Here is a 15,644-nt window from a genome sequence, read left to right on the forward strand (position 1 = left end):
CCGACTTAAAATTATGAATAATAAAAAGAAAATAAATTATTAATAATAAAAAGACTGTTGCAGCGCTGAGATGACATGTAAATAAAGGGGACTTCATGGTGCCAGGAAGGAACGGGCATGCCACAGATTTCTCTCTCCTAGTGGTCCTTCCCTAGAACCCAGTTTCTGAGAATGTCCTGAGGCAAGCATGCACGTTAGGAAGAGTAATGGAAGGAAGGTTTCTGCCCTCACCGTGCCAGGGGAAAGAAGGGGCATTCCTCTTCTCCAGCTCTCAATGGGGAATACTGAGCTCTGTAGAATCACTGGGGTGACTCCATGCACGCATGGGGTCTGATGAATAACAGAGGCTCAAAGTGGTAGACAAAACCCATCGTCTTAGGATTTGACCTGGCTTTCTGGCACTTTCTCCAAGGCTAGTGGCCTCCTTTTCCCAATCACTTGGCTCCAGGCTCACACCTTGACCTGCTACTTCAGAGAAAGCTCTTAAAACACTGGCCTGTTCATACCAGGCTTCTCTTAAAAGGCTCCAGGCCTCCCTACCCTTTCCAGCTATGGTTTTCAAAAAGCACATAACAGCTAATAAGAAGCCTTTGGAACCCACTTAGTGAGTTGGAACCAGCATTAACGATTGTCAAATAGACTGATCGTCAGCCCGAGTCACATAGAAGTATTGCTATGTGAAATCTTTATTTTAGATTTTCAAATGTTATGCATTCTTAAGGAATCTGAGACATCATAGTTGACATGTTGACAAATCATAGTTGACAAATTAACATGCATAATTTTAACTGTTTTTGCATTGAGGTATAACATATATTCAGTAAAGTATCCAAGTCCTAAGTAGGGCTTGATGAATTTTTAATGTATGCACACTCTCATTTAATTGTCACCCACATCAAGATATCAGATCAGGGGATGGAGAGATGGCTAGGTGGTTAAGAGCACTTGGGTTTAATTTCCAGCCCCCATATGGTGTCTAACAACTGTCTGCAGCGCCAGTCCCAAGGGACCTAATGCCCTCTTCTGGCATGTGCTGGTACTGCATGCACATGGTGCATAGACAGACATACATTCAAAAACATTTCAAAAACACATACAGCATATAAAACATGCTAAAAGGCTTCCTCCTGCCACTTCCCCTTCATGCCTTGCCTCCGAGAGAGTCATTACCTTGACTCTTAGGCTCTCAGTAATTTTTGCCTATTCTTGGATTTCATAGAAATGGAGCCCAGAATTTGTACTGGTTTGGAGTTTGCTTTCTCTAGCCCAACAGTGTGTTCATGGCACACATTGATAATGGTGTATGTAGCTGCTTACTGTCTCCTTTCATTGTCACCATCCACTGTGTAAATACACCGCAGTTTAATTATTGAATTCTGTGATGAGCATGTGACTTGGGAACCAAACTCCTGGAACCAGATTCTTGTGCTTGTCTTCTTGCTGACATGTCTACTCCCTCCCCCGCCCTCTCTCCCCGGTCTCCTCTCTTCTCCCACCTTATGTTTTGTTTGCAATAGAGTCTTACTATGTAGCCTTACCAACCCCCTCTACAGCTAGGGTTTTGAATAGGATGGATGTAAATTCAAAATTTATACAGCAGTGAATTAATCTTAGAAAGCTATTATAAAGCATGTAGAGCAGCAACTTGTGACACAATTACAGTCTTTTGAAACCATCACCACCACCCAGCTCCAGAGCATTCTCATTATCCTGAAAAGAAACTTCGTACCTGCTCCACAGTTGCTCCCTGTTCCTCCTCCTTCCGGTGCCTGGGGATGATGAATCTACTTTCTGTGTCAGTGGCTGTCTTCCTCTTGTGGATATTTCATAGCAACAGGATCATGTGACTTTTTCTGTTGAGTTATTTTGCTTAACAACATGTTTTCAAGTTTTGCAAGGTTTTTATCGATTCTCTTATAGTCTTTTTTTTTAATCTTCTCCAAGTTACTTAAAAAAAAATTTTTTTTTTTGAGTCAGGATTTCTCTGTGTAGCCCTAGATGTCCTGGAACTTGCTCTGTAGACCAGGCTGGCCTCGTACTCGCAAATCCTACTGCCTCTACTTCCTGAGGGCTGGGATTAACGGTGTGTGCCACGACTACCCAGCTCACTTCTTTTTCTTTTAACAAAGAAAAAAGGTCTGTTTAGTTTACAATTTTAGACGCTCAAAACTCAAGACTGGGCAGCCCTACTGGTTTGCTTTCTGGTGAGTAGGTGCGTCACATTTCTTGGGAATGAATGAAGAGTTCCATCTCTGACCCAAGTTAACTTCTTCACGGGGAGAGTTCTTTTCTATAGAGACCAGGGAACCTTGATGATGTGAAGGGGAAAATGATGGGTACAAAACACAGTGGCCTTTTTTTTTTCTTTTTTTTTTAGACAGGTTCTCTCTATGTAGCCCTCCTGGCCTGGAACTCGATATGCAGACCAGGCTGACCTGGAGCTCACAGACATCTGCCTGCCTCTGCTTCCCCAGTGCTAGGATTAGAAGGGTGGGGACACACTCCTGTATCATGGTTTCTGTTTGCACCATTCCTCCATTGACGACGCTTGGGAGGCTCTGCTGGGTAGGAATGTGTCCCTTTTACTACATGAATGTCTCTTTAAGTAAGTTGTGCCCAGGAGACTGATCTAAATTCCATCTCAGAGATGACGAGGGTGGAGAACATGTGGGTTCATTTTGACGGTGTGATGCAGGAACAAACCCATGGCTCTTATTTTGTATCACAGCCAGGCCTGAAAGCAGAGGTGAAGTCCCTGCTGCACCTTCACCTTGACATGTTCCCATTATCTGACCATCCTGCGGGGGCAGGAGAGGAAGTTAGTGAGAGCCTAAGGGTAGCAAGCCAGTTGTTGAAGAGCCTTGGCTCCACCTCATTCCTATGGTACCAGAATGGCACAGGGATCACCAAACATTTCTACGTGGTTATGGAGAAGAGAATGGTGGACTGGAGAAGGTAGAAGGCTTTCCAAAAGGCAAGATGGAGGTAGATGAGATGGCCCAGTGGAGTGAGTGGTGGAATAGGTCGGCAGTTGCATAAATATATGGTGACAGCAAGAAGCAGGCCTCCCCAGAGAACTGGAATTGACCTGTGACCCTGGAAAAGGCAGTAGTAGCACAGGGTGAGGATGGCAGGAATAGTCTTCATTCTGTAGCCCCCTCCAGGAACCCCTCATGAATCCTGAAAAGGCAAAAGCACATTTTTGTACCACTGAACAATAGGCTGAGAATCCAAAATTGTTTGATTTTTGTTTTAGTTTTTATTCTTGGAGATAGGGCCTTGTTTTTTTTTTTTTTTTTTTTTTTTTTTTTTTTTTTTTTTTTTTGGTTTTTTGTTTGTTTGTTTTGTTTTGTTGCTATGGCTTGGTACTCATTACATAGCCCAGGATAGCTTCAAATTTGTGGCAATCCTCCTGCCTAAGCTTGAGTCCTGAAGAATACTAAATTTAAGATATAATACTAATTTAAACTTTTTTTTTTCACTGCTCTGCTTCATTACACACTGATTATTTCCTGCTCCTTGAAGAAGGCAGGGCTTTCCTCTTTAAATCCTTGATGTGGCTGGGTGGGATGGCACACACTGCTAGTCCCAGCACTTGAGAGGCAAAGGTGGTTGGATCTCTGTGAGTTCAAGGCCAGCCAGGGCTACCTAGTCAGATCCTGTCTCAAAACAAACACCCTCCATGTACTAGAGAAGAAAAGCCCAAGATTGAGCTGATATATTGAAAAGGTGACACTTTCTTTTATTTAGGGTTCAGGGCCTAAGTCTTGAGCTGAATTGCCAAGGGAAGTTCTGCCTCAGGTTTGGGGAAAATGGACACATCACTGTGGAGTAGGTCTTGTTCTGTCCTGGCTCTCGGCTACCTCCAGGTGATCACAGGGCTTCCTTCCTTGTGGCTCTTTTTGTTTTGTTTTTCTGAGACAGGGTATCTCTGTATAGCTTTGGCTGTTCTGGACTGCCTTTGTAGACCAGGCTGGCCTCGATGACACAGAGATTTGTCTGCCTCCGCCTCCCCAAGTGCTGGGATTAGAGGCGTGCACCACCACATCTGGCATGGCTTTAAGAACAACATACATATATGTATATACACAAAATTAAGATAGGGCTAATTGACCTGAACCCACAGGAATAAGGGTCCTGAGCAGTGAGGTATCTAGTGAGAGGACGAGAAATAAAGAAGACAAAAGCAATAGCTGGGAAGTGTGTGTGTGTGTGTGTGTGTGTGTGTGGTGGCGGGTAGTTCTTGCATAAGCTAATGACATGCCAGCTTAGTTTTTTAAGAAGTACAGCATCTCTAGGGATGCAGGGAGGCAGAGCAGGTGGATGTCTGTGAGTTTGAGGCCAGCCTGGTCTTCAAAGTGTGTCCAGGACAGCCAAGGCTACACAGAGAAACCTTGTCTCACAAAACCAAGGGTGGGGGGAGAAAGAAAGAAAAGAAGGAAAGAAGGAAGGAAGGAAGAAAGAAAGGAAGGCAAGAAGGAAGGAAGAAAAAAGAAAGAAAGAAGGAAAGAAGAACATTTTATATACTATCTGCTGGTGTGTGTCTGTGTTCAAGGAGAGCAGAAATCAGACAATGCTGGCAATAAGCACATAGAATGCCTCAGGCACAGCTGCCCTAGGACTGATAACCACAGCTCTTCAGAGAAAGCCAGGTTTCTAGGAACTGAAACCTTAACTCCAGGCCCAGGCTCCAGGCCAAGACTGGACCTTGCCAAGTCTGCCCCTGGGCTAGAACAGAGAACTAGCATTCTCTTCATCATTTCGTCAGATCACTCGGTCTGGCTCCCAACAGTTTGGAACATGCTATGACTCCCCCCCCCACACCTTTGTTTCCTTCAATGCTGGGGATGAACCCCAAGGTTTGGCACACACTCAAAAGTGCTCTATCATTGGGCTACCCCACCCATATGAAATTAAGCTTTCACAAGCTTGTGTGGTCATGACCTGACTTATTCCAAAGTATCTTCAGTGCTTTGCCTCTGTAAACTTGCCTTTTTGGTATATCACATGTAAATGAAATCATACAATGCATGGCCCTCTGTCCAGCTTTTTTTTTTTTTTTTTTAATCTGCCTTGTAACACTTTGGTTATCTCCTGTTCTTGTTCGTTTTGCAAGCCTGAAACAGTGCCTCATGCATTTCCAAACTCTGCTTTTCAGGACAGATGAGGGAAGGAAAGGCAATGGGGTCAGAAAGTTTCCAGGTAGGAACCCACTCAGTTAAGGGAAGGAGAACCAGTAGTTCCTGGCCAGGTCCCAGGTAGCTGCATTCATTAGGAAGTCCATTTTCTGTGGCCTTGAGGGTTTAAATACCAGGGCTGGTACTTTTACACTAGCCCAGGTGCACTTTGTCCCCCCAAGATGTAAATGGATGTTGAGTCCCACCGGCCGGAGCTGAAGGCGGCATGGGAAGAGCCAGCCTCACTTGTGCCTGGGTGAGCCTGTGAGACTCAGGCCCCTGGCCTTGGTCTCTGTGAACTTGTGTTCCTTCCTGTCTTTGAGAAGGAGGTCCTGCATCCCCTTCCTCTGTCCATGGGGAAATCCAGACTACCTATCATCCTTCTCATATATGACGGCCAGACAGTATAGGGACCTAGAAAGTTTTTTTTTTTAATAAACGAAAATGATTTTTATTGTCAATTAGTCTCTTACGCCAATGGTTACTGGGTCAATAAACAAGTAGTCTGTTGTTCAGGGATACACACGAAGCGGTGCTTCCTCACCTTTCGGCAGAGTAGCAAACAGTTCCTGTGGAAAGGTGTGTTTTTAAAAGTCGGACCAAGGTTGGTCTCCCAGCCTTGTGGCCCTCTACCTTTTGAACCCTAGGCAGTGGCCGCATTTGCTAGGATTCCAGATCTTTGAAACACAGAGTAACAACTCTTACTTTCCAGCGTTTTTTGAGGACTGCAGGTGAATGTGAAAAATGATGGGTTCAGGACAATCACTGTAGAAAGGGAGTGTTTCCATGGTCACCAGTAGTTGTATTGGCTTTTGTGTTAGAGCTAGTATTGCTGTGATGAAACACCGTGACTGCTGTGGGAAATAAAAGGGTGCTGGGCTAAATAATGTTTATTTTTTGCCCTATAATTACTTTGGTGGTGTTATTTAACCCGCTATCACAATCAGTAAGACACAGACACCTGTTAGATTTTGTAATTGCCTTGTAACACCTCGGGCTGGGCAGGTAATTCCACCTATGCTATCTTAATAACCTCCCAAATCTCATGCCATCCACCTTCACCATTCCTATCTGGGCTGCCTTCCGTCCATAATCTTATAAATACTTGCTTACATTTTCCATCTTGGTGTTTCTTTTTATGTTATCCTTGGAGTCCTTTCTCCCGGGCCACGTGGTTCCTTCTAACCTATCCTGGCGTCCTCCTTCCTCCTCCCTTTCTGTCTTCCCGTTTGTTTCCTGTGATTCTCCTGAACCCAAAGCCTGGGAACCTTAGCTACGCCTACCCCATTCTGCCCTGCCCAGGTTTTAGGCATTTTAATCAACCAATCAGGAATAATGTCTTAGGTAGGTTTACACAACAAGGATAGGGCATAACCAGATCTTCCTGGCCAGGAATCAGCATCAGACCAACCCCCAACACCATGACCAAAAGGAATTTGAGGAGAAAGGGGTTTATTTGGCTTACACTTCCACAATGTAGTTCGTCGCTGAAGGAAGTCAGGACAGAAACTCCAACAGAGCAGGAAGCTGGAGGCAGGAGCTGATGCGGAGGGCACGGAAGAGTGCTGCTCATGGCTCCTCTTGGCTTGCTCAGCCTGCTTTCTTACAGAACTCAGTACCACCTGCCCACCGTGGGTCGGACTCTGCCCACTCAGTCACTAATTAAGAAAATGCCTTACAGGCTTGCCAACAGCTGGTCTTCTGGAGGCTGTAATTGAGGTTAACCTCCTCTCAGACAGCTCTAACTTGTGTCAAGTGGACATAAATCTAGCCAGCACAGCTTTGCTCCAATATGGGGGGTGGGTGGGTTTCAGTCTCTGGATTGATTATTCTGGTCCTATTTCCATAACCTAATGAGCCCCAGCTTCTTGCTCAAGATACTCTGTGCTGGAAGTCGTGTCCAATCACAGACATTCACCAGGGCTTTGCTACACGCAAATCAGGATGTTAGTTACAATGGACAGGGTTCTGGAGAGCCCTGGATCAGTCCACACCTCTGCTGTTTCTAGCTGTGTGAATCCAGGTCTCTCCCTCATTGGTTGGATGATGCGGTGGCTTGAATGATACATGTCCTACATGGGCTCTGGCATCTGTGTTCCCCAGTTGGTGTTGTTTGGGAAGGCTCAGGAGCCATGGCCTTGCCTGTGGAAGTATGTCACTGGGGGAAGGCTTTGGTCCCTTTGAGGCCGCTCTCTCATTTTCCTGCTTGCAGTTTTGAGGTGTAAGCCCTCATCCCTCAGCTTCCAGCTCCAGCTGCCGTACCTGTGGCCTTCTGCCCCTTCTACTATGGATCCTAGCTCTCTGGAACCGTCTGCCCCCAAATAAAATATTTTGTAAATTGCCTTGGTTGTGGTGTTCTATTACAGCAAGAGAAACCCTAACTGGGGCAGATGGAAAGCGCAGGATGAAATAATGTATATAGCGATGTGATGCATGTTACACGTACTTGTGTGTGTGTGATGGGAGAGCATGCACAGTGGTTGACTGTCAGGCTTTAGCTCCTCATTCTCTGAATGCACCTTCTCACCTGTAGCTAGGTAATCTTCCACCTACTGCTCTTCTGCCCTGTCAGCTCTTATAAAATGGGTCAGGAAGATGAAACCACTTCCAAAGCAAGGCCACTAGACTGAGGTCACCCAAGACACACATGAAAGATGAATAAATGCCTCTTTGGCTAATAATAGTTCATCCCAGGACTCAGGGCTACATTCAGTAGCCATTCTTTCTCCATCCTCACCCTTCAGTTGTGACTCTGTCTCTCTATTTTCCTCACCTCCAGTTTTAATGAAGCTATATTTTTCACTGCATTTTAAATTTAAAATTTATTTTTGATTGGCACACAATCGTACTTCTTTATAGGGGAATTTCAGTTTATTGTATAATGATCACAGGACAGATGAGCATATCAATCACCTTCCATGTTTATCATTTCAAAACCCTCCCACATGCCTGTGGGAGCATTCATTGTATTGTTACTAACTTTAGTCATTTTATAGTGCAATAGAATAATGCTAGATGTTAATTTTCTTATCCCTCTCAAATAGTCTTGTACCCATTGGCCAACCTCTTCTCATCCCCTTTATCCCCTTTCTCTCTAGCCTCTAATAGCCACGATTCTTTGATTCTAAGAGACTTTATTTCCTTTGGTTTTTCAAGACAGGATTTCTCTGTGTAGTGCTGGCTGTCCTGGAACTCTCTCTGTAGACCAGGCTGGCCTCAAACTCAGAGATTTGCCTGACTCCATCTCTCGAGTGGGGAGATTAAAGGCCTGCGCCACCACTGCCCAGCTTCTAAGAGACTGTGGGTCACTCTTTACTCTGTTGACCATTTCCTTTGCTTCTCGGAAGCTTTGCAGTCCCACCTGCCTATCTGCTGTGCTGCCTAAGCTCTGGGAATTATCTTTGCCCGCATCCATGTCCTCAAGCAATTTCTCTATGTTTTATTCTGGTAGTTTAATAGATCCAGGTCTTACATTGAGCTCATCGATCCTTTGTTAATTCATTTCTGGTAGTTGATAAGAAATAGGAATAGGTGCCTTTGCATATCCAGTTTCCCCAGCAGTTTGCTGAAGGGTCATTTCTTTCACCCATGTGTGTTCTTGGTTAATCTTCATTGTCATGAGAATCATCTAGAAGACACGCTTCCTTCCGGGCATGTGAGGTATCTCCAGAGAGATGTAACCTAGTGAAGACTCATCCTAAGGTAGGAGGCACCAGCCCATGGTCTGTAGGCCTGCCTTGGCTGAATGAAAGAATAGAATGAAGAAAGCCATTTGTCTCTGTTTTTTGATCTGGCAAGGCACCACCACGCCTGGCTCAGTGTCTTATTCTTGATGGCATTTCAGCAAGGGCGGTATACTATCTGTGCCTCTGGCAGCGTCCAGATGCATGGCGGTCCTCACTGGGGAAGTCTGTAGCCTCTCAAGTGTGCCCAGGGCAGAGAGGTGGGTGGTTTGCTTGCACCATCTCTGGCCTATGAGATGCTTGGGTTATGACTGCCCATAGATAATATCCTCGTGAGAGGAAGTGACTGGCAAGTGTGGCATTGTCACTTTCCTTATCTTTCCATTTCTTAGTGTCCTGATTTTCAGTTCTTCATGGAGGCCTACCTTGCTCTCTCTGGGGTAGGTGTCATTTTGTCACTTTTCTCACACTTTGTTATCTTAAGCGATTATGGTTATCTATTATCAGTGCCTCTAGGTGTTGTTGACTGGCACACAACTCACCCTGTCAATTAGCATTTAGACTCCGGAACAGGACTTGGCCTTCTCTATCTTTGGAGTCCTTATTGCTTAGAATGCTACCTGGTATGTATTATATGCTTGGTGAAAGAACAAGTAGGGGAGCTGGGTGGTGGTGACTGCGGCAGCCATGGCTCACTTCTTTAATTCCTGTACTTGGGGAGGCAGAGGCAGGCGGATCTCTCTGTAAGTTCGAGGCCAGCTTGGTCTACAGAGTTCCAGGACAGCCAGGGCTACACAGAGAAACTCTGTCTCAAAAACCAACCAACCAACCAACCAACCAACCAACCAACCACAAAAGAACCCCAAAACAAAAGAACGAGTAGAAGAAGAGATGAAATAGGCCTTGGGGGGCTCTACTCTGAACATGAGAGGGTTCCTTCACAATCACCCTTGGCATCCAGTTCGTGGCTATTCAAGCCCACATCTGTAGACCCTGGAGCCCCTAAGTCATATATGTAGGGCTTAGGGAATATGATGAGAATTCTAGATGCAGTTTTCTTACCTAAGAGGTCTAAGAAATTAGTTCATTTCTACTAATTCCACACAGGTATACCCAAAACCCATGAATGTAATACTGTGCCCTACAGGGTATAAAAGTCAGGGGCAGAAATGAAGCACGCACTACAGAGAAAGGCTGAATTATGCATTCACAAGAGCACCGTGGGCTCCCCTGTGACACATCTATTTATTTAAGTGACATTAGAAGAAGGCAGAATGTTGAAGCAAGAAATGCACATTATTTACTTCATAATGAGGAAGTGGCACTGTAACACTGTTAATGAAAAAAAAAACATTTTTCTTTCTTATTAGAATCTATTGAGTTAGAGAAATAAGCTTTGCCAAATGCCAGTTCTGCCTTGACGGGTCCCACTGGCTTCCATCTCTGATCAGCTTTGTCACAGTGTACCCTGTGGTGCAAGAGGAACTGCCTGGGCAGACCCTTGGAGCCTCGTCGCCTTTAGGTGTGACTCAGCTGTGAAACTTTGAGTTGTGGGAGATATCATTTCACTTCCCTGACCCTTTTTTATGACCTGCAGTTTACTCAAGGGTCCCTTCACCTCTGCTCCCTGGGATCCTGTGGATCTTTGAAGCAGTGGCTAGGGGCTTGTCTGGGGATATCTTTGTCTCTGGAAAAGGCAAGGCTGGCTCAGCCCCAGTCCAGTCATTCCTGGGTTTTTGAGGTTCTCCTGGGAGCCTTTCTCTTCTCTTTTGCTGATCCTGGGAAGTCTTCCCCCTCCCCCACTTCACTTTTTGAAATATCAGACTCCTTGCAATGAGATGGAAAAGGCAAAGTTTTCTTCTAAAAACGGCTATTTGGCATGCCAGTAACATCAGTGACAACAGCATTCTCAACATCTTACATCTTACAGGGCTTTACTTTACATAGATTTCAGGTATTGCATTTCATAAACCACTTGGAGGCCCCCCTTTTGTGAGCCCAAAGGGGGTCCTCTCTCTGTCTCCTGACCCTGCTCGGGGAGTAATGGAGGAGATGGAGCCTTCTACATGTCCACATCCCCACAAATATTAAGTCATACGTTTCAGAGGGCAAATTTCCTGCATTTGGATTATTATTATTTTTTTTCTGGTCCTAGAATCTGGTACATTTCAAGGCAAAAGTCTCTAAATTTCCTTTTTAGAGAAATTTCATTTTGGGGCCGATTTTCTTGATGGTCTTTGTGTTTGGCATTTTGTAAAGTCAGGCCACTCAGAGTTGAGAAGGCTCTGAAGCCATACTTGAAAACAGAACTCGGCCTTTCTGTCCTTGGCTGACTTCACATGGGTTCAGAGATGAGCATAGGGGGTGAAGGGAAGAGGGAAGAGGGAAGCCTCAGGGTCCTTATGGCTGTGAAGAGAAAGCTCATAGCCCAGTAACCCCTCCCAAAGTTGCAGGGCTTGGTAATGCCATAAGGACCAGGCCCCTTATTGAGGATGGGTGGACTGGAGGGACAGGAGGGGACACTGGGCACATACCAGGACACCCCTTCTATGACTGAGTCCCTGAGTTATCACAGAGACTCTGGCATTAGTTGGTGCTAGCCACAAAGTGAACCACTAGTAGCCCCGAGGTCCCTTTGAGTGATAAAGCCCGCTTCCTCATCCAGGCGTGCCTCTATCTCCCCTGCTCTGGCCTAGACTTCCTTGCTACTGCCCTGATTATCCCTGGCTCTCTGTAGTCTATCTATGTGGCTTTTTTTTTTTGGGGGGGGTAGAGGCTAGAGATCCTGACTTCACATTCCCCATTTCTTTCGGATCTACAGACGTCATCCTACGCTGCTGCCACCACAGGTCTCTGGCTGTTCACCAAACATTCTGGGATTTTCCCCATTTTACGTTTTTTTGTTTGTTTGTTTTGTTTTTGTTTTTTTTTACTGGGCCATTTCCTGAGCTGTTCAACTCCTTACTTTACCGATAGACTCAGGGTTGGAAATCCCCTCTCCCTCATTATACTATCATTAAGAAATGCATGTCTCTATATATTTATTTATCTCAAGCAATTCTCGCTTTTTTGGCCTTTTGGCCAAGATCAGTGTAATACGACCAAACGACTGTCCATTTAACGACTGTCCCTGCTCCAGACTGTAGGATCCTTAAAGGCACAGTGTTTCTTTCCTACAAGAAGTAGTGTGGGATAGTGGTTAAGTGAGCAAATTCTGGATTCTGACAGTCTGGGCTCAAACCTTTGCTCCTATAACTTATCAGCCATCTGCTCTTAGGCAAGGTCCTTACTTTCTCTATCTCAGCTTACTCAACTGTAAAGTGGGTTAGTTACAGTCTTACATAGAGCTGTTTTGAGAATTAAATGAATGTGTGCATATAAATATATAAATATGTGGGTCGCAATTGGAGTGACATCTGAGTATATTGTAGCGAGCACCCCATCAATCTAATTATGGACATTTTCAACAAACTGTCATAAGGTACAATCCCCCCCAACACGATGCACATTCATATGCTTGCTCAGAAGTCTCTCTATTACATCCTTTCTACCCTCCCTCCATGCCTTCTTCCTGCCTTGTGTTCCTCTACCTTCTTCTCTCTCCCTTCTCTCCCCTTTGAGTCTTCGGCCTACTATTGGTCCTTCCCTCAGAGCAGAAAGTCCCACCCTTTCCCTCCTGAGACTACCAGTGGAGGCTGGGGAGAAAGGAGGATGGATGAGCAGAGCCCAGCCGAGGGTGGATTCGACCAGCTGAGATGCTGGCCACTCCTGCTACGGGATGAGGGCTGTGAAGGGGGGGGGCAAGTGAGGGTTGGGGGAGGGACGTGGGAGGTCAGAAAAGGCCTTCAGGAGGCAGCATCTGAAGCCAGACAACAATGCTTCCTAGATGGCCGAGTCCCTGACTCTAGAAATTTTCTAGACATGAATGAGACAGAAAGGAAGATGGAAGAAAACAGAGCAAGGAGGAAAGGCAGCTGGCAACACATCTGCTTTCTTTTTTGCTGATGGGCTCTTTTCCTGCCTGTCTCCTGTGTCTGCTTGTTCTGGAGGGGAATCTCCAGTCTGACTCTGCACTCCAGGCCTGGGTCTCCACTCATCAGAGGGAGGAGTAAGGCAAGCAAAGGGGCCTGAGTGTCTTTAGTTGAGAAATGGGTTTCAGTGCACCAGAGAGTAGGGGTTAGATAAAGTTAGATTTCAGACACGTGCTGGATGGTATTGCTCCTCAGCAGTGGGTCTTTGCCACTGAGATGGTGGTGTTCTAGAGGACCAGAGGCCAGAGGCAGCCTGTTGGGCTTCCATGGAGATGAGGCTCCCTGTCTTGCTCTCCGGCAGTCCTGCTGCCTGCTCTCTGGTATTGAAACTGGCTGGAAAGAGGACTTGTAAGGCAGGGCTGGGTGTCTGGGACCTGGGGAGACTTCCCAGTTCCCTCTTTCTTCATCTCATCACGGAGGACAGGCTTCGTGGGGAGAGGCAGAACGGACCCAGCTCACTCAGTAAAGTTTGCTTCAACTCCCTCAAGGAGACTAGGGGCCGCTGCCTCTGCCTCCCAGTGGGCTCATACCCTGCAGAAGCCTGGGTCAGATGATAGGCAAGGACAGCAATGCCTCTGAAGTACAACGAGGCTTGCAGGGCCCAGAAGTGCCTTTAGGAAGCAAGGGGACACATTGGGCCTAGAAAGCCAGGAGAGAGGAAGCTTGCTGCCTACCAGGAAGGGAGTAAAAGAGGAGTGAAGGCCATGGAGAAACAACAACGTAAGTACTTCCACTTCTCTCTTCCTTGTTTCCAAGCCAGCTCAAGAAATAGCTCTCGTTTGTGCTGACTGAAGAGAGCTACATACACATAAAATTCCCTCTTCCTGCCTCAGACAGGCTTTCGTTTCTCTATTCTTCTCCTTTTGTTTAAAACATTTTTATTAGTCTTTTTTTTGTCTTAGAAATTTAAACAGCTGTTTATAAAAACACAACAAGTACACAACACAAACAAAACTTGGTAAAAATAACGCACTATATAGTACATATACTCAGACGGTGTGATATATTTATATAATAAAAGATGAAAATAGTCACTTTCCATAATAAAAATAAGTTCTATTTTTTTTGTTTATTTTACAATATACTTAATATTCTCTCTTTTGCCTCTTCCTCTCCAGCTTTCTCTCCTTCATTCTGAATCTCAAAAGAGGTTCTGCTTGGGCTGTCCCCCGCCCAGTGAGCTGGAGTCTGAGAGGCGGTGGGTGGGTAGATGGCAGAGGGGCTCAGGAACACGCACGGCAGCCACATTCCAAGTGTCTCTCCACCTCTTCCACGAAGGAGGAGCCATCAGTGCACTGGAAGACATATTTCCGCCGCTTGCTGCGAATCGGCTGGCAGCACTGACTTCCGCAGCCCCCGCGGCATTCCATGATGGGCACCTTGGAGGCTGTGGCACAGGAGGCATAATCTTTCTGGCGGCGGATGGCTTCTCGGACTATCTCCCCCATACATGGATTCTCTGAAGGGGGTAGACACGTAGAGTTAGAGCACTGGCCATGGTGAGGGGTCTGGAGGGACCATAGGTGGTTCCCTGCTCAGCTGTCAGGAGATACCTGCCATCTGAAGATGCAAGTATTCACTGGTACATCACCTGCTTACCTAACCATCCAACTACCCTTCTTTCCCTCCTTCCTTCCTGCCTGCTTGCCTGCCTCCCTCCTTTTCTTCCTCCCTCCCTCCCTCCTTCCCTAATTCTACAAATTTGATGTGCTTTTACTGTGCCAGGCTCAACTCAAGGCTTTAATCAATCCCAAGGAGATCCTGGTGGCAGGACTGGGCTTAGTCTTCCATGTTCCAAGAGACTGGCAAACTGTGGCTACTAGACAGGTTTTGATTGATTGAACGTGCTTAAAGACTATGTTGAAGACATCTGAGCTCATTGCAGAATTTGGACTTCTGGCTTCTTTGAAACTTAGGAGGTCTGGCAGAGCTCAGCCTGCTTCCCCGTGTTGCCATGGTGCTAAGAGCTTTGGATAGGGCAGCAAAGCTCCAGTTTGTCCCAGACTGGCCCTACCATTCCCAGGAGCCTGTCTCCCGTGACCTAGAGTGGTGGTTCTCAACGCATGGGTCGTGATTTCTTTGTGTGTGTGGGGGGAAGGTGTCAAATGACCCTTTCACAGGGGTCGCCTCAGACCACTGGGAAACACAGATATTGACATTACACTTCACAACAGCAGCAAAATTACAGTTACACAATGCAAAGCAGGCACTGGGGGAGGAAAGTAGAATCCGCAGCCTCACAGCCATGGCAAATCACTTGTTATCCCTTGCCTCGGTTTCCCTGCCTGGAAAATCATGATGCATGTATCCATCCTCCTCCCTCTGATTCACGGCCTCCTCTGAGCAGCAGAAGTGACTGAAGAAAAAGCATCAGCGCTTTTTTTTTTTTTTTTTTTTTAATGGGCTGTGTATTTTAGTATGACACACAGGCACTGGATCCCACCTGCAAAAATTCTCTTTAACAATGGGGCTCTAGGAGGATTTGGAAAGAGAAAGGCGATGATGGGCGTGTGGGTGGGCATGTGTGTGTAATGAGGAAGCACAAGAATGGCGGCGTCAACAACTGGGGTGAAGGGAACATGAGGGGTGCTGATCCCATCGTGATAGGACTCTGAGTCTAAGATCACTTCAGATTCACGAACGGCTTTAGTTAGGGGTGTCTCACTGAGATGGGAAAGGTAAGAGTCCATAGTGTCAGGGTATGGCCTGGATGCTGGTGGCAGGGAGAACTTGTCGGTGTCTATGCAGAAGAA

General features: G+C 46.1%; 1 protein-coding gene across 2 annotated transcripts in view; it reads right to left on the reverse strand.

Moving 5' to 3' along the window:
* Positions 1–10,049: 10,049 nt before the first annotated feature.
* Slit3 (slit guidance ligand 3) overlaps positions 10,050–15,644 on the reverse strand; it is a 594,183-nt gene continuing 588,588 nt past the window's right edge. For both annotated transcript variants that reach the window (XM_021631471.2, XM_060363864.1), the window contains one exon: positions 10,050–14,350. In XM_021631471.2, the coding sequence (XP_021487146.1) occupies positions 14,115–14,350 (236 nt within the window). In that variant the 3' untranslated portion in view covers positions 10,050–14,114. The remainder of the gene's footprint in view (positions 14,351–15,644) is intronic.

This window comes from Meriones unguiculatus, chromosome 11 (genome assembly GCF_030254825.1).
Source record: "Meriones unguiculatus strain TT.TT164.6M chromosome 11, Bangor_MerUng_6.1, whole genome shotgun sequence".
Lineage (NCBI taxonomy): Eukaryota > Metazoa > Chordata > Mammalia > Rodentia > Muridae > Meriones > Meriones unguiculatus.